This window comes from Spermophilus citellus (assembly GCF_964194105.1).
Source record: "Spermophilus citellus genome assembly, chromosome: 16".
In the NCBI taxonomy this organism is placed as follows: Eukaryota; Metazoa; Chordata; class Mammalia; order Rodentia; family Sciuridae; genus Spermophilus; species Spermophilus citellus.
Window position 1 is genome coordinate 74,626,022 of NC_138196.1, and position 23,199 is coordinate 74,649,220.

Consider the following 23,199-nt stretch of genomic DNA (forward strand, 5'->3'; position numbering starts at 1 on the left):
GCAAGAGGCAAGAGTTGTTGGCAAGGGCTGAGCTCCCTTAGCATCCAGTGCCCAAGCACAATACCTGCGGGGCCCAGCAGTCCAGGAGCACTAGCCTAGCCAGGGTCTGGTCCCTTGGGCGGCTGGTGGCTGGCTCAAGGCAGGTGTTCCTACTCACTTCTCCATCACCTCTCTGGCCCTCACCCATTTCCCTGAACTGGTGGTGCAGGAAGGACTGAACCACAGCCTGTGGCTTTCTGGAATGTCCACTGCAGAGAAAGGCTCCATCCAAGACCAGGGTTGCAGAGAGACAATGAGGCCCTGTGGGGCTGGGGGGTGGAGGTGATGCCCTTCAATCCCTGGTTCCTTCCAACAGCTGGTGTGGGCAGGGGTGCCTGTGCACTTGGGAGTGGTTGGAGAACAACATATGGCCAAGGCCAGGCCCAGAGAGAGATGATGATTAGCGGGCACCATACCTCAGTGGGAAAGAGAGGACACGGCAGGTGGTAGATCCCAGGGCCTTGAAAGCCTGCTCTAGAAGTAAAGGTGAGATCAAGGCTCTGGGATCTACCACCTGCCTTCCACTCCTGCCCCACCCTTGTTCCTGGCCTAAACCGCATAGCCAAGGGGAGTGGTTCTAAGGCTGGGCTTATGTCCATAGGTCCTTCTGGGTAGGGAACAGCAACAAGGTGGGAGGGACACAAGGATGAGAGGCTAGGGTGGGGGAGTGGGATAGGCTCTTCAGCAACTCCCCCAGATTGCTGAGGACTAGGGGCTTCTCCACAGAGGGCAGAGGCCATTTCTGCCATGAAACTAACCACTTCCTGATCAAATAAAAAGCGTGTGCTCCCGTGTTCCACTTTCCAAACTCCCCAGCTTGGCTGTCACCTTCTCTTTAGAAACTTGGAGATGCTAAACTGGGAAGGTGCACTGTGCAGCAGGGCCAGGGCTGAGTTGTATGTACCTTAGGAAGTCTCTTGACATCCTAGCTGGCTTCCTCTGGGACCAGGGGAGCTAAGTGAGGTCAGTCCCAACCTATTGCTATCACCTGAGAAACTGGGGACATAGGCAATCACTGGGGTGAGGGCAGGGGGTGGCCCTAAATTTCTTGCCCAGGCTGCACTGCCTGGTGAGTCACCAGGAATGCTCACTTCTCTAGTGACTAATGGCAGCAGCAGCCATGTGAGGGGGAGGTTGGCACTGAGGAGGCAGTAAACAGCCGTGGTTACCCCACTGCTTTGGCTATAGGTCATCCCTAACCTCCCAAACGGCTCCAGCCTGGGCATCCTCCAGCTTTCTCCTGGGAGCTAAGGGAGGGCAGGTAGGGGGTAGGTCACTGGAGGCTGCAGTGGGGTTGTGTCAGCAAAGGAAAGGGATGGCAAGGGTACAGCTGCAGGAAGGAAGCCCTTGCCGCCTCCTTCTGGTGGCTCTGTCTCACTGCCCTCAAGAAACAAGAAAGGACCAAGGACTTAGGTCATTAGAAAATCCCAGCTGCAGGGTAGATCCTGCTCAGCCTTCCTAATGCCAAGTACCTGGTCCCATGGCTTTTGTCTCCAAAGATGCAGGCTGAGAAGTGGGAACCAGACTTTCCCAGGGGAAATCTATAAGGAAAGATGACATCCACTGGAGGGCGCCAGATGCCCAGCAAAAGCAGAAGTGGGCAGGCCCTGGTAGACAGGGACTGGAAGCCTAAAATTTGGTGACCTGGTGACAAAAGATGGGAAGGGTGTGTTGGGATCCTCAGGCTAACAATGAGCATCTATGATTAGCTGGGGTCCATGTGGAAGAGCCCTGCTCTTGGCTCTGGCACAATCTTTCCCATTTTGCCAGTGCAGAGAATCCTAGCTAAAGGCTTGAAGATAGATGGGGTGGGAGAGGCCAGGGGACACACGCCATCCTGCTCTGAGTAGCAGGACACACAGGGCTCTGGCCAGTATACTAAAATGGTGTCTGGTCCAAACACATAGTTGGGCAGCACCACATGCCAGTCTGCGCCCCACCTGCCCTTCCACCAGGGGGTGCATCACGAGGCAGCAGCTGGCGTGGCTCTCTCGGGGGCTCAGGGTCCCCTCCATGGGAAGCTCAAAGTTTCCACTGGGTCTTCAGAGGCCTTCACTCTATGGACCTCTGGATCCCTCACCAACTGGAAACCTCAGGCTAAGAACCTGCCCAAACTAGAGGCTGAAGGTGCTGCCTGGTTTAAGAAGCCAAGGGAGGAATGGCTAACACAACAGGGCCCTCGTCCATCCTGGGGCTGGGATTAACCTACAAGCAACGGAGGAAGCCAGACAGAAATCCTAGCACAGTCCAAGTCCTGCAGTGCCAGAGCCCTATGTCCCAGCACTGAATGATCTCCTGTGGTGGCTGGGGTGCTGGGCCCAGCTGTCCGTGCAGAGAATGACCAAGTCTCCCTTCCAGTGTGGGGTATGGGGTGGCCTGAGGGTGTTCACAAAGCCCAGGACTATCTCCCAAGCAAGAGTATTTGGTCACCTTTGGGTGTGTGAGTGGCATGGCCTCACCTGCGCTCGGATCAGGGACTCAAAGCTGGGCTGGAAGTAGTCGAGTCGGCTGCCATAGAACCGTGGCATCTCATCCAAGAGCTGCTTGTTCTTGGCCTCAAAGTCATCCCGCACAGGCCGCAGCTCTTCTCGGGCCTGAGGAAGGAGAGCTTGTCATCAAGACACTCACTGTTGGTGCAGGATGCAGGTGTCTGGGTGCCGGTAGGAATAGCTGGTGCCTTGGTCCCCAGTACAGGGAGGAACTTGCCACAATGACCTTTCTGGCCACCTTGTCCCTTCTTTGTCAACCCCGTCACCCGCTCCCGTCTCCCTGACACCTGGTGCAGCTTGGCCAGCACGGGTCCTGTCTTCTCCTTCTCCTCGTACTTCTCCACCTTGGCCTGGAGTCTCCTGTAGTCCTGCAAGGCCTGCTCCCGCCGCTTCACTGCCATGTTGAGGCTCGGGAAGACACTGCCAAACCTGCCGGGCACAGTTGGGTTGGACACAGGCCCATTCTGGGAGGGCAGCCTGGCAGCTCATCAGTCATTCACAGGTACGTATGGAGTACCTGCTAAGTGCAGACCCTGCTCCGGGTCTTGGGATTTTACCAGGAGACAGACCGACCAGCGCCTGGTGGCCTGGAGCTTATGTTACTAACAGAACAATGTCCAGGAGGAAGGTCAAGAGCATGTGAACTTTTAGGACCACTCCATTAGGCTTGAGCACCGGGGGCAGAGAATGGATGACACCACTTGTCCAGCTGCTGCCTCCCTCCCTGCCCACAGCAGTCTCACCATACTCCAGGACCTGCACGAGAGGATGGCAGGGCTGGGACACTCCTCCTCAGAATTTACTTGACAGCTTCATCTTAAAAACTGGGAGAACCCAAGGCTAGGGAGATGACACATGACTTGCTCAAGGTCACAATCAGACAGATAGTCCATAAGAGTACTCAAGTGCCAAATTTTCTGTCTGGTACCTACTCATCACCTCATAGTGCCACTGGTAGGTCACAGAACTGAAACTGGAAACTACTCTTTCAAGGGCTCCTCAGCACCACAGGAAAAGCAGAAATTCTGTTGTCCTACCACCGAAAAGGCAGACCAACAAACCAGAACTTTATGACTCGGGGACCTCCTCCTACCCCATGACTAAAATGGACCAAAATGGGAACCACTCATAAGAGTGAGCCATTCAGAAACAGCAGCAGTATTTTCAATGCTCTGGCATCTGGTAATCCGAAAACCAATTCCTCTAATTTAATGTCCATCATGGAAGGGCTTGCTACCTAACTGAAAATGCTGAAGAAGGGACAGATCACCAGGACTTCTCTGACTCCTCAGCTACATGCCCTTATGTGTGGGAATCAAGCCCTGCTCCTTCTTCCTCTCTGGGTTCCTCCAGGAGGAGCTGACTCTTCTGGTCCTGCTCACCAACTCTGCTTCTCCACCCCGAGTGACCAGAGTCGGCAGGCCCCTCAGGTGCATGGCCAGACACTGATAGGCTGCAGGGCAATATTTGACTGACTGACTGGTCAGGCAGGAGACGTGGCCTATTCAATGCTGTGTAAACTGGCAGATGTGGGGACCCTCTCCACCAGGACTCATGCATGGTGTTCCACAGAGTGCGTCTAAAGTGTGATGTCACTGGGAAGAGTTGGTCTTGATGCTTTTGCCCAAGGCAGCTGCACAATGGAGCTGCAGCCGCCAGAGGAGCCCCTCTCCCTTCCTGGGCAGCTGAGCCGTGTGTGGCACAAGGGAGCAGGTGTAGTTGGCCTGGGAAGTTACCATGCTGTCCCTCCCACCCCAGGGGACAAGCGTTCTTAGCAGCTGTCTGATCCTCTTGTCAGAAGTAATCTTCTGCTTTGGTGGCCCGTGCCTGGGAGGTGCTGGGTGGCTGTGGAACAGGAACAGGTACAGGGCAAGAATGAGAGGCAGCAGCGGGGCGCTTTCCTGCCCTGACTATCATCCCACCACTCCACGCCCATCATCTCAGGAAAGGGCAATGCCATGCCATGTGTGTGAGGCACAAGACTGGTGTTATGCGAGTTGGTCAGGGGGCTCTGGACACCTGCTGACCTGAGCAGCACCTGTACCTGGGCACATACTCCCAGGCTGTTTCCATAGCTGTCATCTCCAGGGCCAGAGTCAGCTCCAGTAGCAGTACCAAACAGAGGGACCCAGTCAGCCTCTGGAGAACACAGCAGCGGAAGCTCAGGGCAAAGTGCGCAGCTGGGAGGGTGGGGTGGGAAGGGACTGGGGGTTACAGCCTTGGGAACAGGTAGTGTCAGACGATTATGTGTACAGGTTAATCAAATATTGGCTCCTTCTCTGCCTCTGGAATCGGTGTCACCTGTCCTCTGCAGGTGCAGTGGCTGTGGTTGGAGCCTGACTGGCAGGGAGACTGATGTCCCCCACAAGAACTTCTGTCTCCCACCGCAGCACTCCTCAAACTGAGAGGCCATGCAGGCTCAGGCCACAACTGACGAGTCACTAACAAATAACCATGAGTGGCTTTGGACTTGGGGTTGGGATCTTCTGAGGCAAAGGAGAGAGATCACAGCCTACCCTGAGGTGGCTAAGAGTGGGGGACCAGGATGTTAGCCCCCTTTCCTGCTCATTGAACCCCTACCTTTCCATTTTCTACTTTTCAGCCATGGACGGACAGACAGCCAGCCCACTGGCAGGTGGTGTGTGTACTGTGACACTGCACAGCTTTCTGACAATGGGACGCCCCCACTCCACCCCAGATGTGAAATGGTTCCCTCCACCTTTAGGTCAGAGGTCTGGGTGCCAGTAGGAGGCTGGTCCCCTGTGTCAAAGCCCCTTCTTGGCATGCCCCTGGGACTTGAAAAGGTACACACTGACTTCCCCCAGCAAGGACAGAGCTCTCCCTCCAGATGCACACACGAAGCCCACGCCTTCGTGGTTTTCTCCAAAGAAATAAGGCCAGGGGGCTGGGGCTGGGGCTCAGTGGTAGAGTGCTTGTCTAGCATGTGTAAGGCACTGGGTTTGATTCTCAGCACCACATAAAAATAAAATAAAGGTCCACTGACAACTAAACAAACAACAACAACAACAAAATAACCTTACTTAAAAAAGAAAGAAAGATAGAAAGAAATAAAGAAAGAAAGAAAGAAAGAAAGAAGGCCAAGAAGTCAGACTCTCTCTGCTCAGTCCCTGCTGTCCCTTGGTAAATTAGTGGTAAGAGATGGGGGACAGGATTCCCTGGACCAGGTCTCAGGAAATACTCTGCTCCCAAAACCCACTCAGATCACACCTCCCCCTGCCCACCCAGCCCTGCCTCCCTGCTCCTCAGCGGCCTCTACCACCCGAGAAGTCAGTTCCGAGGACACACGCTCAGGCTGGCAGGGTGGGCTGGCACACCTTCCCCATTCCATGGTACTGTGCCAGGTGGCAGTGAGTACATCTGGGCCTGCCTTCCTGAGGCTCCAAAGTACCTCAGGTCTGATTCACATTTATCCTGGAAGGGACAACTGGCTGGGCCCACCCCAGGTCTTTCCTCACTGGAGTTTGACCCATGGGGCTGTCCTTCTCTTGCTTGCCCAAGCTTCATTAGCAAGCTAGCTCTCCGGGAGGCAGGGAGGCAAAGCGTGGGGTGAAGGGAGAGCGAGGAGGGAAAGAGGCCGGCTGGGAGCAGCCGGCCTGGTGGGGAATGCCTGCCATTCCTCATCTGTGCCCACGCAGCCGGGATCTTCCACCCACCAGGAAAGGGAAATTGAAAGCATCCCTGTCCGACATGTGAATGGGCCAGGGACCGGGGATTAGAGGCTGAGCCCCCTGGGGGGCAGGCTGGGGGCGGCAGGGTGGCCATGTGGCCATGATCTTCATCAGAGGACAGGAAAGCTGCAGTTTCCTGTTTCCGGTCCTGGGGTCCCTGGGAGCTTCTCTCCTGGCAAAGGAAGCAAGTGGGGAGGAGGCAGCAGGCTGTGGTGGTTTCTGTGGTCAGGGGAGATCGCATGTTGGCTGCGGGCTGCAGGGAGCAGCCAGCTTGGGCAGCCAGGCAGGCCGGAGGGCTCATGCAAGGGTCAGAGGATCCACTGCGGAGATGGTGGCCGCCCCCTCTGCCACGCCCCCACCTTCCTGGCAGGTGGTGGGCTGTGCTTGTGGTGGGAAGCAGCCGGGGTTTCTCTCTGTTTGGCTGCAGGATCTGATTTCAAGGCCGCCTCGTTGGTTGTGAAACAGAGACAGGAGTCAACCCCCTGCTCTCTGAGCTGGTGTCCCTGCCGGGCTGTGCCAGCCTGTGGCTACCTCTGGGACCCTGCAGCTCTCCACACGGAGAAGTCCTCTTGTGGGCAAGGTCTGTTCTGTGTTCCTTTCACCCAGCTCTGAACCTCTGACCTGTAGATCAGGCCTCAGAGTCACAAGCACTCAGGCTCATCCTACACCCAGCTCCCCATGTGACCCTGAGACAGGGGGTGAGTATGACTGGGAGGCAGTGGGTGGTGAAGCCTACTCTAGGGAGGCTGGGTGGCAGGGCAGGAGGCAGGAGGAGAAATCCCTTCGTGCACCAGCTCGGCCTAGCTTCCCACTGCAGGCCTGGTTAGGAAGGAGTGCTTGAGGGGTTAGAGGTGTTTTTCCTAACCCCACCCCTTGGACTTGTACAGCGAAGGAATAGATCAACACCCCCCAACACAAGGGACTGGAGGATCAAAAACTGTTCTCTTCATCTCCCTCTGGGCCCTGATCCAGGCCTAATGATAATTAAGCAGGGCCTCATTACCCAGGGCCTGGCAAAGCAGCTGCCAGGGACCACCACAGACGAGGTAATAAAGTACAGCTGCTGGGCTGGAGCACAAGCCTTTCTAGGTCAAAGCCGAGTGGGAGAGGCCAGGAGAGGAAGGACTTGGGAGCTTCAAGGCTTCAGTCTGCTCCTCCCTCCAGGGCCCAGGGAACAGGCCTGTCTGATCACTGACCAAGGCCTGCCAGACAAAGATGAGTCTTGCGGAAGAATTCCTGGTCCTCACAGGTCATGAGCTAGAGGGATCTCTCCAGGCAGGACCCCACTGCTGCACCCTTCCCCATGTGTGGCCACCCCCACGTTTCCAAAGCTGAGGGCTGCAGGCAGCTGCACTCCCACCCGGTCTGAGATGAAAGGCCTTGCTCATGTCCGCTGAGGGCTGGCCAGGATCTCTGCTGGCCGAATCCAGCCAGCCCTGGCCCCATGGGTCCCAACTGGGAGCAAAGGGGAAAAGGGCCAAATGACCAACCGACCACCGGAGCAGTGTCTGGCGCCATGAGGGGACCAGCAGTTCCTGGCTACCTCAGAGCATGTCTGGCACTGACAGTGCTCTGGAGCTGCTGGGAGTCTGCACCCAGAGAGACACAGATCCCAAGGCTGGAGCCCCTTTGAGCCTATCTGTCCCTATGGGGGTCTGGGTACAGGCTGCTAGATAGGCTCCTTAGTCCCCAAGGGGCCAGTTAACCTGCCTTTCCCTTAAGTGCCCTGAGTCCTGTGTCCCCAGATGACATTACTCACTTTTTCAAGGGTTCAATCACAGTCTTTTGGATCTGGTTCACCTGTCAAAGAAAAATCCAATGGCATCAAAACTGGGTGACAGACTCTCCCTAAAAGGGGAGGTTGCAAGTTCCTTGGAAGGCAGAGATCTGTCAGGCCCTTAAAAGCAAGGACAGAAAGGGGATGCAGAAGGAGAGGCAAGGTGGCACCCCTTAACTCCGTAGCTTGAAGAGGCAGAGAGATCAATCAGGAGGCCCAAGGGCCAGGTCAAGTTCATCCTGTTAATGCTGCTGCTAAGGCTCAGACATTGCTCAGTGTGGAAATCTAGGTGGGGGCTCGAGAGAGCTTCAGGGGCCCTGCGTGAGCAGACCTGCCATGCGTATGTACCCTCATGGCCTCACAGTAAAGGGTACACCTCACAGGAGCCATAGGAAGAGGATGCAGCCCAGTCAGGGAAGAGGCAGGTGCGGGCTTGTAATACAAGGACTCCAAGGACTGAATGGCCCAGATGGAGAGGCAGAGGGGGGAGGTGCTAGTGCTTGGTCACTAGAGACAAAGACCGAGTCACCTTTTCTTGGTTGAAGGCATCCATCCGCTTCATGGCTGTGTCCAAGGCTGTGACCATGTTCAAAAAGTCTTGGTCTTGCTCACAGAGGGGATTGGAAAGTAAGTCCAGGGAGATCTTCACGGCAGATTTCGACATGGCTGTAAGAAGTCAAAAAGTGGTGAACCTTTGAAGGAACAGGTTCAAGGTCTCCTCAGTGCTTCCTGCTTTCCCATGGCCCAGGGACCTGCAGCCCTCTTCCCATGCCACAGCTATTAAAACTACATGGCACCACAGAGCCATGTGGCCCTGAGGATTGAACCCAGGGCCTCATGCATGCTAGGCAAGTGCTCTACTACTGAGCTACATCCCAGCCTCTTTTATTTTACTTCAAGACAGGGTCTGGCTAAATTGCCAAGTCTGGCTTCAAACTTGGGATCCTCCTGCCTCAGTCTCCCCAGTAGCTGGGATTATAGGTATGCACTACTGTGCCTGGTTATCCTCAGTGTTTAGTGCTTATTTCTGACTATCTAACACCACATCAAGGAACACTTTCACAAAGCTTTATGGATTATAATGACTTCATTTTCTTTCTTTCTTTCTTTTTTTTTTTTAAAGAGAGAGGGAGAGAGAATTTTAATATTTTTTTTTTTTTTTTTTAGTATTTGGCGGACACAACATCTTTGTTTGTATGTGGTGCTGAGGATCGAACCCGGGCCGCACGCATGCCAGGTGAGCGTGCTACCGCTTGAGCCACATCCCCAGCCCCATGACTTCATTTTCTAAACTCTAGGTTATACTAGGATCATTTGGGTGGGAATCTGTAAAATATCTATCTCTGGCTCCAGAGATTCTAATTCAGCAAACTGGGAACCTGAGAATATGTATTTTATAAACCTCTCCAGGTGGCATGGCTGTGAGGCTTTGGCCTCCCTTATGTACACAAGTAAAAGCACTCCAGTTTACACCTGGCTCAGCACGCTTTCACTGTAAAGGGCCAAAGGGTAAATATTTTAGTCTTTGTGGACTGGAGGAGGCAGCTCCGAAACCTGTTGGCTGCTGAGGTTCTTGGTCCCATAGTTGTTTTCAGGTCTCAATTATTTGCAATCAAAATTCTCGAGGGGCAGGAAGATGGACTGGAGGGTGCCTGTCCATACCAGTTTCAGAGTACATCTGGCTTCCTTAGGGGAGGAGACAAGATTTTGAAAGCATTTTCTCTCCCTCTCTCCCTTGCTTCTCTTCCTTCTTTCCCTTTCTCTTTCTTTTTTTGTTCAGGGATTGAACCCAGAGGTGCTTAACCAGTGAGCCACATCCCAGCTCTTTTTATTTTGAGACTGGTCTCACTAAGTTGCTTAGGGCCTTGCTAAGTGGCTGAGTCTGGCCTCAAACTTGTGATCCTCTGCCTCAGCCTCCCAGGTTGCTGGGATTACAGACTAGGCCACCACATCTGGCTGAATGCATTTTCTTACTACTTGTATGTCACTGAATTTAAGACACTATCAATTTTGTGTGTGTGTGTGTGTGTGTGTGTGTGTGTTGCTAGGAATTGAACCCAAGGCTTGTGCATGCTAGGCAAGCATCTACCACTGGCTATACCCCCAGTCCAAGACATTACCAGTTGTAAAACATACCATTGCTGCATAAACCACTAAGAAAGAAAGAAAAATGCTGCCAATGGAACCAGAACACACCATCAAGTGTTATGGTGCTTAGAAGTCAGACATGTTACAGTGAACAGTGTCTTAGAATTAATGAAGGAAGTCCTTCCTTCCAGCTGATCAGTGTGACCTTCCCTCCACTCATCAGGTGCCAGGAACCCTGAGCCCAGTGCTATCCTGAGGAAGGGCCTGCTTCTCCACTGTGGGTTAGAAAGAACCTGAGCCCTGGGTAAAAGGGGTCCTGCCTGGCCCAGCCCCTCTACAAGGCATCAAAGAGGCCCTGAGTAGCCAGCGGCCCATTCTGAGCACCACCTAGGCTCCACTGAGATCTGGGAGAGGGCTGCAGTCACCTAGCAAAAGGGCCAAATGGGAGAGAAGACTGGAAACGTAAACTTTCCAGAAATGTTGAAACAATGGAGGAAGAAACACTTTAAAATCTGTGAAGTGATTTTGTAGATTAGGAACAAACATTATGCATAACTTGATTTGATTATGAAATGATCACATATGGCATAATTAAAAGATAATAAAAACCTGGATAAAGCTGGAAAATTTCTGAAAAATGTCTTTTACTAATTTTCCTCCCGTATTTGATGGAAAAAAAATCCAAAAGCTGGGGGTGGGGAGACTTTCTCTCTCTGTTTCTGCTTTCCCAGTGCCCACACCTCTGACTCTCATGTGAAGTCAATGAACTGCATCTCTCAAGCCACTGGCTCAGGAGCAGAACTGGGTCTGGAATCTCCTCAGGCACACAGTCCGGTGCTCAGGTCAAGAAAGCCCTGGTCCCTTGGCCTAGCTCACATTCCTCTCTGTCTCTGCCTAGGCTCATCAGGGCATGGCTAGCCAGCACAGCCCCAGAGGCTGGTGGGTTTTAAACCTCAGAGAAAGAGAGGGTCATGGGTCCCCTTGAGTCTTCTGAATTGTAGGATCCAAAGATCCCTCAGAGACTGATCACTCTGAAAGTCCTACAACTTTTTTGAAAGAAAGATCATCTTTTTTAGAAAAACAACTGGGGATTTTAGATTCTATCTGGGGAACTCAGGAGCTTCTGAAGTCAGGAAAGGTATAATTCAATTCCCCTCATCGTCAGGGTCACTGGCTCTTTCAGGGTGTCCCTGATCTGGCTGCACCAGTGTCACCTGGACATGCATCAAAGACACATCTCTGGGTCTCATTCCAACTGGATGAATCAGAGATCTGGGGGTGGGGCCTGAGCCCACCAGTGATCCTGCTGCCACCAACATGGGAGGCTCTGGGTGTGGCTGTGAGGCCGCAGCCGTGTGCCCAGTGAAGAAGAGCCTACTCTGCCCACACTCTGCTCCTCACTCAGGGGCCAGTAGCCCTCAGCTCCAGGAGCCACCCACCTAATCCTAAATTCTCCATAGCCAGACTCCTTTTCATGGATCCTGATGTTCTACTTGGTTCAAAGCAACCCACTACGAAAACAACAAGCCTTCACTCCACTCGCGCTCTCACAGTGCAGCTGTCTGAGGAGGAGGGAGGGGAGGAAGTGGCAGGTCACAGCACCTCCCCTGCTGAAGACAGTGCAGAGCAAGAGACAAATGCCATCCAAATAATGCAGACCCTGGAACACACAGAACAAATAAACCCCCAAGACCAACCCTTGGCTTGGAAACGTGAGGGGCCAGCAGCGAAGTGCAGCTGTGTTCAGGATGGCCCATACTGTCAGGATTAGCAATGGCCGGAGGCTCTGGGGCCCTGATCAAAGGGGCTGGCCCTCCTTGCACAGGCGGGCAGCTTTGCTGCTGGCTCCCAGCTTCTAGAAGGTAGAGAACCCTGCTCCCGGGGAAGGCACACTTCCCTCTGATCAGCTTTTTAAAGTGCCCTTTACTGGAAAGATGCATGTTTATGTAAGTAAATGGCTGAAGTCTTAGCATCTGGGAAGAAAATGAGAGAAAATCCAAATTGTTGCCTGTGCTAGGGACCTTCCATTGCACATCAAGTAGGACTGGGTCTTCTGATGCCACCCTGAGCTGCTCAGTACCTTGTGCATTCTGGATGGCCTCTGGAGACCTTGATGCTGCCCATCTGGACTCGGCTCATGAGGCACCCATGCCAACACAGATGGGCTAAGGTTCTAGAGTGAAAATCTGCCATTTCTACTAAGAGGGGGGCAGAGGAACAAGTGAGATGGTGACAGAGGACAAGCAAGAAAGGGGTAGGCTTTTCTGTCCTGAGACAAGGGACTGAACTAAACGGTTTATTCTCTCATAAAATGGACATCTCACATTCCCTGTCAATCTCAAGTTTAAAAGAGATAATGAGGGTAAAAGTTCTAGGAGAACTGTTTCAGGGCTTCACCGCCATCACGGAGCATTTGTTTGTGGGTGGAATGGCCAAGTACGGGAGATGGATCCTCACTTCCACTGTGGCCTCACCTGAGCACACAGCCTCTGAAGAAAAGCCTGCTCCACTCAGGGCCTTGGCACTTGCTGGCCTCTGCGTTCAAAGCACTGTCTCCTCAGATATTCTTGATGGATGATTCCCTCGTCCCCAGGGAGGCCTCCTCCTGCACCCTGTCACGCTCCTGCCCTTATTCTTCCTCATACTATCACTGTAACATGGCATTATAACATATACTCATTGACTTCTTATGTCTCCCCTCCTTGGACGGGAAGTTCCTGTTGAATCCCTAGCTCTGAGGCACGGGTCCAGCATTTATAAAGTGAGAGAAGGTGGCGAACCCTGGTCAAACCTAAGTCTCCCTCAGATCCTACTCTAAAGTGACATTCACACATGCTGACCCTCTCTGAGAGGCCACCACATGCTAGTGCTGCTCTCAGTGCTTTTTACTAAGAGCAACTGAACCAACTGATTCACATCAGCCAGAGGGATCAGCACCTCGAGCACCTGTGTTTTCTGGGCCAGGGAACGGAGGCACAATGAGTTAGCCTGTGGTCCAAAGTGACCGGCAGAGCCGGAATTAGTGGTAACTGTTGGTCAAGTGCGGGGTGTCCCGGGGTGGAGACAGTAAGGGAGCACTGCTCCACTGCTCCAGCTGCTGGCTGGCTCCCTGGGGACAAAGCCTGTGGACACAGTCTCCCGACACTGCCTGACTTGAGAGCTGTCTTTGTCTCAGAGCTCCTGGGCCTAGCTTTTCCTTAGCAAATAAGACCTCTTCAGCTAAGAAGCCTCCCCAAGGCCTTGGCCATTTCCTGGCACCTGCTGGCTCTCACTCACCACAGACCTTTCAGTGCCCTTCACAACAACAAATTTATCCTGAGGTATTTGGCCGTATACTTTAACCCAACTCTGTTTAAATGCACAACAGCTTCAGTTCCTGTTACCACAAGAAAACCAGGAACTCTTGTTTCTGTGAGCAGGGAAGGCACTGCCTGAGCTGATGGCCCAGATGCTGAGTAGTGGAGGCCCCTCTGCTAGAAGTTTCTACTGGCCAGGGTTCCATTCTAACTGGAATTCCAGGAGAGCCTTGTACTCATACCACTGCCACAGTAGGGCAGGAGAAAGTGGTGCTCTGACCTCAGGGCACTTCTCAGGGACACTATTTTGACATTCTCTGAATGTGGTGACTTACAAGTCATCCCCCTGAGGGAGCAGGACACCCCCAACCCTACCAGCCACACCAGGCATGGGCAGGGCACCTACCCAGGTCAGCATCGGTGCTCTTCTTCATGTCCTTCTGCAGTCTCTTGGTCTGCTCCTCCAGCCTGCAAGGCAGGGGCAGGCCTGGGTGCTGGGCCACACGGCACTCAGGCTCCTCCGCCCCTGACCTGAGAAGGCCCACCAGGGAGGGAAGGACCTCTCCATGGGGCTCTTACCCCAAACTGCATGTTCTGCAGGAGACCAAGTCCCCAAAGGCTACTGGTAATGACTCTTCTAAAGCCATCTGCTGGGGGAGAACTGGCAGCCTGGTGACATGAACTGGCCTCAGCTTCCAGGTGCTAATAGGGCTAATGAGTGGCCCACTGACTGGTCAGAAGGAGACAGGTAGGGTGGGGAGGGAGACCTGGCAGGAGGTATTGCCCTTCCCCAACACCCGCCTCATCCCGGGATTTGACACTCACTGCTGGAGTTTTCCATACTCCCTTTCAAAGTCTCTCTCCACCTGTAACAAAAGAGATAACTCGATCAACAGAGAAATGACAACACAATGGAAAACATCTCCCAGCCTGAGATGCTCCACACCCTCCCCGTCTGCAGAAAACAACGCAGTCCAGTCCATGCAAGCTCCAGCAGATCCTCAAGGACACAGTATCCCCTGTGTTCCCCAAATTAATGAAGTGTTTGACTTGGGAGAAGGCCTCTCCTCCCAAAGGGGCCAGCCAGGCAAGCCACAGTGGATTGTGGCTCTGCTCTGCCACCACGGGGAGTGAGGTGCCAGGCTGGGTGCCCTCTCTTCGCCCCCACTCTGGTGGCAGTCAAAGTGCTCTGGAGTATGACTGAAGTGCACCCAGGAAGGCAGTAGGGCATGGAGAAGAGGCCGGCTGCAATTCAGGACTGGCCCTGCCTTGTGGCAGCCAGGAGGCTTTACAGGACGCCACCCGCTCAGCCTTGGTTTCCCCTCCGGTCCTCCTGCTGGCAGCTAGGTCTGCGGCAGGCCAGGAAAGTCCACGTATGTGACTTCAGGTGCCAAATTTGTTGTGGGAACAGGGAAGGGGCTCTGTCTTCAGTTTAGAGGATAAGCAGACAGATAAGATATGAGCTCTGACTAGCTGTGGAGCTTAAAAATATTTCCTCACACTCTAGAGCCTCACTTTCTTTTCTGGTAAAAGGGTAACTAACTTCAGTTAGTCAGTCGGGTGAACCTGAGGGGCTTACAAAGCATACACTGCTTAAACAGGCAGTATGGGCAGGGCACAAGCCAGGTGGCTGGCCCACTATGGTGCTCACTGAGGGTGACGGTCCAGAGTGTCTGTGAGCCTCTCCTGCACTGAGTGATGGAAGTAGCCTGGGGAGGCAGACTGGGCTGTCGTCTTTCCAGCAGAAAGGAGAAGCAGCCCAAAGTGCACAGGCAATGGCAGCCAGGTAAACTCTGACCGTGGCTAAGCATGAAGCACTGTGCTGGGCGCTAGGACAGTGTGTGGCTCCTGCTCAACCTCAGAGGACATGTCTTTACAAGTTAAAAGTAGTTTTTCCAAAGGGATGAAATGAAAACTAAGCATTTCTTAGTCAGTCAAGCTTTCCCTGAGATCTACAGCACAGAGTAGGTGCTTGCTCTCTGGGAGGAGCCCTGTGCTGTGCCTTTGGCTTCCAGTCCTCTCTTTTGCAATCCCGAGAGTGCTGATGTGTGTGGGATGTCAGAGAACACCTGGTTTCCCTGCCTGGGGACTGCTTGAACTTGCAGAGAGAGGGACCTTGGGTTTCCAACTAGGTGGGATTACTCAGGTTTGACGAGAAACTTGAGGTCTCACCTTGGGAGCTGAATGAGGGTGAATGAAGTGGGACACGACCCTTCTACCTGATGCCACTCAAGGCCACCTGAAGTCTAAAAGGAGAAGTCTAAACATTCTGCTTCCCTACTTTCAGGAGGCAGGTGCAGGCTGCTTCTGTAGCTCACTGGCTCCAGATCTATTCACAGAGGAAAGACCCACTGGGGACAGCACCAAAATCCCAGCTCCTTAGACAATGGCTAAGGGAATAAAAGGACACATTGGAGCCACATTCCAAGGTATATGCCTTCTGAGAGAACGAGCCAAGCAGAAAAGATCTGAACATCTTTGAATGCTTGATGCCTTTGCCAAAACGGCCACTGGAGCCCAGTCAACAATGCAAGTGTAAACACATGTGCACGGACCTGCAGGGGACCACTCAGGCTGGGCCTGGCAGGCCAGGTTAGTGCAGGGAGAATCAAGCTCCAGACAACTGCCCTCGGCTGCTCCCTGCATTCTCTGGGGCTCGGGTGCAAGGGAGGGGCTGTGCTGCTTGCTGCTGTATCTGCTGGTCTAGGCCAAGCCCTGGTGTAGCAGGAACTAGGAATGTGTTAAACGAATGAAAGGGCTGTTTTCCCAAAACTTGAACTCACAAGTGAAATGAATAAGGAGGCCAGGAGGCAGGGCCAGGGCTTCAGGGCCAGAGCTAAGGTGTGTCACATCAGAGCTGAGGCATAGGGGGCACTCTGAGAGCCCCTTTTCGAGGGATGCTCTCAGGGGACAGCTGCCTTCTCTTCAGTACACTCCAAGATGAAGGAGGGTGAGGGAAGCGAAGGTTCCTCTGCTCAGCATGAAATCTTCCTCAATTGGAAAGGCTTAATGTGGTTACCCCTTCTTGCCCTAACTTTGCAGGGCACCTACCTAGCTGGGGATCTTGGTGTGTGCTTTCCTTTGCACATAAGACTGGGGTAATCCTGTTGCACAGGACCATAGAAAGGAAAGCTTTGAAGAGCTGCTCCCTGCTCCTGGGTTAGGTGGGGAGGTGTGGCTTTTCTCCACATCAGGATGCCCCAGTCAATTTATGGGCCCTGAGGGGCCAGAGGGAACTAGGCAGAAGGCTGGCATGGGGAGGTAGGGGAGCTTTGTTCCTCCGCCTCGGTGCCAATGGTCAGCCCCTGCAGAGAACACGCCATTCCAGCCAAAGCTTCGACAATGGTGGAATATGCATTAATAACCTGGGCAAAGGAGAGCAGCAGAGCAAAGACACAATGCTTTCTTTGTGGTTGACAATTGAGTGCCCTGAGCCAAAAACCTCCTGAAACTCTCTGAAGATAACATGAGCATTTCTTCCCATGACAGGGGTGCCATGACTTCCAATAACCTGGGCGGCCACATCTGCTCCCCTCCCTGAGAGTGCCTGGGCAAGAATACCAGAGTGCGTCACTGCCATCCGGGGGCAGCTGCCAGAGATGCTGAGACAACCACACAGACTAGGGGGGGCTGGAGGAGGTAGGGAAAACGCGACTCTGAAGAGGCAGGGTCTTACTACGTATACTTCAGTGCCCTGGGGAGTTGAGGAGAACGGGCCAAGCAAGCAAGCAAACAACTCTATTCCAGACCCCAACTCGGCTTTGACTCCTTGTGAGAGATTCAAAGGCCCAGCCCATGGCCCGGGGGACTGAGCTGCGTGGACAGGCTAAGTCCTCGATGGCTTATGAAGGAGTCAAATCTGCTGGCTTTCTGTAGTGCATCGCACTGAAGGCTGGCTACGGGCCAGACACTGGGCTAAGTGCCTTGCATCTTGCATGCACTGCCTTGTGTCAGACTGAGATGCCAGCCATGCCATCTTCATCTTACACATGAGAACGCTAAAGCTTGGAGAGGCCAAGGAACATGCTCAAGATCAGACACCATGTGACAGAACCAGGATGGAAACTGAGGCTGCAAATCAAACATGGCTTCTTCCCACTCCCTGGTCTACGTGGGTGAGCTGAGGCTGTGAACCAGAGGACAATCCCACCTCAAGTGAGTTGGACGCAAGGGAAGAGGGAAGCCACATGCATCTGTTTTTCCCTGGGTCCTTGCTACCTCTCAAGGCAAAGGACTTAAAATTGTTCTATCTACAAACTCTGGCAAACAAGTTGAAAGTATGTTCTAGCCTTTGGTTTTTTTGGGGAGAACAAAGGCCATTTTGATGAAGGTTAGGGTGTTGGGAGGGTTTTTGTTTGTCTCTTTGTTTTTGGTAGTGAGGATAGGAATGAAAGACCCTTCTCAAAACCACTTCCATTTAGGATCTGCCATGGATTAAACTCTAGAGGCTCAAAGCCGCACCTTCCCACTTCCTGTAGCTGGCTGGAGCCGGCATTTGCATGCCCAGATTCTTTGGGCTTCAGCTGGAGGCCTCCACAGATGGTCAGCCCCTGCACGGGAGGCAGTGGAGCCTCTCAGTGACCTGCATCTGCATGAAGCAGAGGAGGACTCTTTTAGCTCAGACCCAGCTTCTTTCAAGTGACTTCACTTCGAATTTCCCAAAGATGGTGCCATTGGTCAGATGTGTGCTGAACTTCCTACCAAAGTAAAGCAGTAGTTTGCCTGTGGTCCTGACAGCTGAGCTGAGGAAGGAGAGTCAGTAAGACATGGAGGCCTATCAAGGGATGGGACAACGGATAAGAGTCTACTGAGTAGACAGAGTAGAAATTTCAGAAGTTATTGAGAGAGGGGCTCTACAGTTAACAACCAGGTTAAAACCAAGGACCACGCTCCAATTGGTGGAAGAGGGGCTGAAAAGGCTACTCCAGACTAGAATTCCCAAACCTTAAAGGTCTTCACAGTGAGAAGCAGCACAAAGCAAGGGAAGGAGTACTCGAACCTGAGTCCTAACTCCAGTTCTGCCAGTCTGGCCTTTTCACACTTTAGCAGTCACCACCACTCATCAGGAAAAATCAGGAGGTTGACCAGATGAGTTCTGTGGGCTTCCAGCTAGAACTCAGGTTCTGTGAACTGAGGTTCTCCTCTCCCATTCTGGAGATAAAATAGGGCTAAATCCTGTGGGCTCACAGAAGGTAGCAGCCAGTCATCCCCTCTCACTGGTGACTCTGGATCATGGGAGAGGACACATTTGATAGGGCAGACAAAGGGACGAGAGGCACGAAGTTACCTGGTCTTTAGTGGAGGAGATAGCTAAAAATAAAGCCTGGGCTGTATCTTAGGTAGGGAGTCTGTGTTCCAGGATCCTCTTAGGAAAGACTACTCAGAAGCAGAGCCTTTGCCATACCTTTGTAAACCACCAAGAATGGGGAAGATCCCCAATACCCCGGAACAGGAGGCCCCTGCAAGTCCCAGTCTTTAAGAGGTTCTAGATCAACATAACTGGCAATAAGGCCTAGGTGGGGGCTGGGGATGTGGCTCAAGCGGTAGCGCGCTCGCCTGGTATGTGTGCGGCCAGGGTTCGATCCTCAGCACCACATACAAACAGGGATGTTGTGTCCACCGAAAACTAAAAAAAAAAAAAGGCCTCGGTGGCTATCTTCTCAGCTCAAGATGTGCCGAGTCAAAGCTTTGGTTCTATGCAGAGGCCATGTAAGACAGAACTGAGTCTCAGAGGGAAAGATGAGGTTACTCACTGTTTTGGGTACAATCTGTTTCTTGGGCTGCCCAATCTTGAAAGGAATCCTGGAAGAGACAGAGAGACGAGGATACCTGAGAAATGGGGAAGAATGTGGTTGAAAGAATGGATGCACCATTGGTGCTTCTGCCCGAAGAGGGTAAGGAGTGGCTGAAACTCACTATCTGGCGCTGGTACCCCAAGCCCTGGAGGGCACAGGACCATCATAACCAGGGCCTTGTTCTAGAAAACAGATCCTCCTATCCAGTGTCCCTTGCAGGCTCTTAGGCACCACCTCCTTCCCCAGCACGTCTTATGAACCGTCTGTTATTTAAATACACAGCCGTGTGTGTGTGTGTGTGTGTGTGTGTGTGTGTGTGTGTGTGTGTATGGATATAAAGCAGGAAAGGGACACAGCCCCAGATAACAATCACTACAAACCTTGTGTCCTGAGGAGCTACAAATGAGAAATCAGAGGCTCACTGTAACAGCTGTCATTCTTGGAGACATGGCTTTTAAAATCCCCCACAAAAATTACTATCATCTATGCTAGGTGCTTCATTGCTTCTCTACAGGGGGACAAACTGTGGGTCTGCAGGCTTCTTGGGAAGCTGAGGAAAAATGACAAATTACATGGCCATTAATGACTGGTTGGGCCAGGTTAATCCCCTGGGAAAATGGACAAAATCTAAATGCAGCTAACTTGGAGAAACTGGGATCCAGCCTGAGTCTTCCCAAAACTTGCTAAGAAGCTCTGCACCTCAGAGTACCCACTGTAACCTGGAAGAAGCCTGGCCTAAGGGAAGGAAGGTCACGGGGGTAGGGCTTGAGTCGAGCAACTACCTGGTCCACCTCCCTAAGCAGGCTGTCATTTGGCAGCTAACTGCTACACTGAGACTTACTTTCCTCCTCTGTAAAATGAGTGAAGCAAACTAGAAAATTTAGAAGTTTCCTCCAGATACTGAAAATTCTGATTCTATTGAGCCCAAGAAGAGAACTATGGCCAAGTTGGAAAGCCAACACAGTACAACCCAGTTGTGACAGGAACAGAGTGCCACTGCCTCACCTAGTGGCAGGTAGGAAGTGAGGGAATCCCTGGGAGCAGCTGGAAGGGGCCAAAGCTGGCTTCTCCCACGGCTCTCCTAGAAGCTGTGGGGTACAGGTAGAGGCTCTGCATCCGAACCTTCCATTCCATTGGCCCCATCCTACCTTCTACTCACGCCCCCTTGTCCCAGAGCCTGCTTGCATTTAGCCCAAACTGACCAACACTGCTGCTACACCCAACGGTATAATTAACTACCGATAATAACCCCAGACAACAAGCCAGTTGAGGGGATGGGCAGCCTGAGTCACAGAGGTTTAAATTTAATTTCTGGAGGACATCCTGTTTATTGTTAACCCAGCCCCATAATTTGGGAGTGTTAACCCTTTGGGGGCTGATTGGTTCACGTGGCTTCTGTAAACTAATCATCTCAGGCTATGCAATTACCAGAAAGGAAAGGTAAACTATGGAAGCTAGGGAAGAAAAATCGAAATTGCTGTTTCCCTTTCTCGAACCCAAAGAAAAAAGGTTCAAGGTAAGATGAGTTCTCTCTGCAGGCCCCTGGTTTCTTTCCCCACAATTCAGGGACTGGAGTTGATGGATGCTGAACAGCTGTCCTCAAGGGCCATTTTGGAGACAGTGCAAATGAGGTCCTGGTGGCCTTGTAAAAAGATGGCTCCTGTGGGAGGCCTGCTGCAATGTACAGAGTTCTAACCAGGAGGCAGAAAACCTGGTCTCTGCCTTACTAGCTTTGTGATTTGAACAAATCACAATCACTCTGGAGTCATTTCTTCAACTATGAAACAAAGGAGTTGCAACAGCTGGTCTGTTCCACATATCTAGACAGAATCTCATTCTAGAATGTGGGGAGTGGGATGAGAATCCTGAAGAATCCTTGGAGTCTACACTACCTGCAGACCAGGAACCAAGAAAGTCAGAACTTAGTTTCCATTATTTGTAGTGCCACAGCTTCTCTCTAAATCTTAATTTAGAATCACAGTATTTTTAGAACTGCAAGTCACCATAGAATTTTTTTTTTTTTTTTTCTGTTCAACCCTCTCATTTTGTAGACAAGGAAGCAGATCCAGAGAAGTTCAATGACTATCCTAGGGTCATTGTGCTGGTTTATAAGAAAACCAGGAAGAAAACCACCAGGGACCCTGACTTCTGGCCATTTTCTCTCTGCCACTCACAGTTCCATACTCTTTTCACATGGATTTCTTAGATGTATTTGATCAAAATGCTTAGTCTTAAAGTACCATGGGATCAGAAGGGGCTCATGGTTCTTTAAGAGACTGGAAATGAAAGAGAAGAGTACTGTTTGGAACTGGGGCTTTGCACAAACAGGTGACATGTACCACACAGACTGAGCTGGCTGCTCCTTATATTTCCACTGCAGCTCTGGCAATCACATATAATTTTATCAGGCTAGTCTGATTATTTCTCACCTCATAGCCCAAAAGCCATCTATCTGGCAGAACACCTTTATTTTTTAAAAGAAAAATAAACGTAGAAATTTTATATTCAGAAAATTTGTAAAGAAAGTATAATTCCCACCCCTCCCCTCAGTTTCCTCACTTTAACTAGGAGCTGCTGCAGGCTCATCTTGTACATTTCCTGCTCCAGCCCTGGGGTCGGTGGAAGAACTTGCATTAGCTTTCAACATGCCTCTGTATTATGGTCTCAACCTTCCTTTCAGCCTTCTTTCTCAATCACCCAATTCAACTACTCTGACTCAGGCACATGGCCATTTGTTAATCCTTCAGATAAAACCTTCTGTTCCAAATTGGGACTTCTTAAATTTTTTCTAGTACTGAGGACTGAACTCAGGGGTATTTTACCGTTGAGTTATACCCCCAGTTCTTTTTAAAATTTGAGGCAGGGTCTTGCTAAGCTGCTGAGGCAGGCCTTGATCTTGTGATCCTTCTGCCTCAGGCTCCAGAGTTGCTGCAATCGAGGGTATGTGCCACCATACCTGGTCCAGAGAGGGACATTTTTGAGTGGTCATCATCAGGATAGTTTAATTATACAGGGAAACAGGGACATGGCCACACCACCCAAACAGAACATCCTTCCTCCTCCTGACTCACTTCACGTTATTCTCAGGTCTATAGTCTTGCTTAAATAGCCTTTTATAGTTTTATCCCTTCAAAGAATAAAACATGCTCATGAGAGAAAACTTGAGGAATATAGAAAAAGAGGATGGGTGGGGGGAGGAGAAGAAAAAAACCCAGTCATAATAATCTCATATCTAAAAGATGACCATGGTTAATGTTTTAGTAGTACTCATTATATTTTTTACAATTTGCAGAGAGAAAAACTGAGGCAAGTAGACTTTTTGTAAAAATAAATCAACCCCCCCCCTTTTTTTATTAAAAAAACAGCACCTGATTGGTGTTAAAAACTTGGAAGACATGGAAAAACTGAAAGGACAAAACACAAACATAATCATCCCCACAAAGGAGAAAGTAAGCAGTAATACCCTGAATCTCAGTGTGTACCTGTATTTGTACACATATATACACGTGAATATTTAAATAACTTTTTAAAAGTAAAGGAAACAGGAGTGTTTTGCTACTGATCTAAGTTCTACTTTTACCAAGTTACACATATGCATAGTTTAGTAAGGCAACAAAATTTAAGTTAACACATTAGTCCCTAGGCCCCCTTAACCTTATTTGCCTGAGACAGCCATTTCAACTCAGTTGTTTTGTTTGTTTTTGGCATTCACATTTGCATCTCTACACAGAAATGCTCATATTCCTTCCTCTTGATCACTATGGCTTTTATTTTTTATTTATTTATTTATTTTTTGGTACCAGGGATTGAACCCATGGTGCTTAACCACTGAACTGTATCCCCAAGCCTTTTAATATTTTATTTAGAGACAGGGTCTCATTAAGTTGCTGAGGCTAGCTTTGAACTTGCGATCCTCCTGCCTCAACATCCTGAGCTGCTGGGATTACAGGTGTGCACCACTGCGCCTGGCTTGATCACTATGCTTTAAGCACTGGGTACTTACTGTGGAAGACAGGGTTTGACCAA

General features: G+C 51.4%; 1 protein-coding gene across 5 annotated transcripts in view; it reads right to left on the reverse strand.

Annotated features, from left to right (window-relative positions):
* The window catches only part of BIN3 (bridging integrator 3), a 37,383-nt gene that overhangs the window by 983 nt on the left and 13,201 nt on the right, over positions 1–23,199 (reverse strand). The window contains exons 2-10 of one of the 5 annotated variants that reach the window (XM_081269406.1): positions 19,132–19,180; positions 14,204–14,244; positions 13,958–14,108; positions 13,785–13,846; positions 8,524–8,660; positions 7,977–8,017; positions 2,816–2,957; positions 2,499–2,633; positions 3–1,683 (exon numbers count right to left, since the gene is read on the reverse strand). In XM_081269406.1, coding sequence (XP_081125532.1) covers positions 1,669–1,683; positions 2,499–2,633; positions 2,816–2,957; positions 7,977–8,017; positions 8,524–8,660; positions 13,785–13,846; positions 13,958–14,108; positions 14,204–14,219 — 699 coding nt within the window. In that variant the 5' untranslated portion in view covers positions 14,220–14,244; positions 19,132–19,180 and the 3' untranslated portion in view covers positions 3–1,668. The other 4 variants (XM_081269404.1, XM_081269405.1, XM_081269407.1 and 1 more) reach the window with 4 other exon arrangements.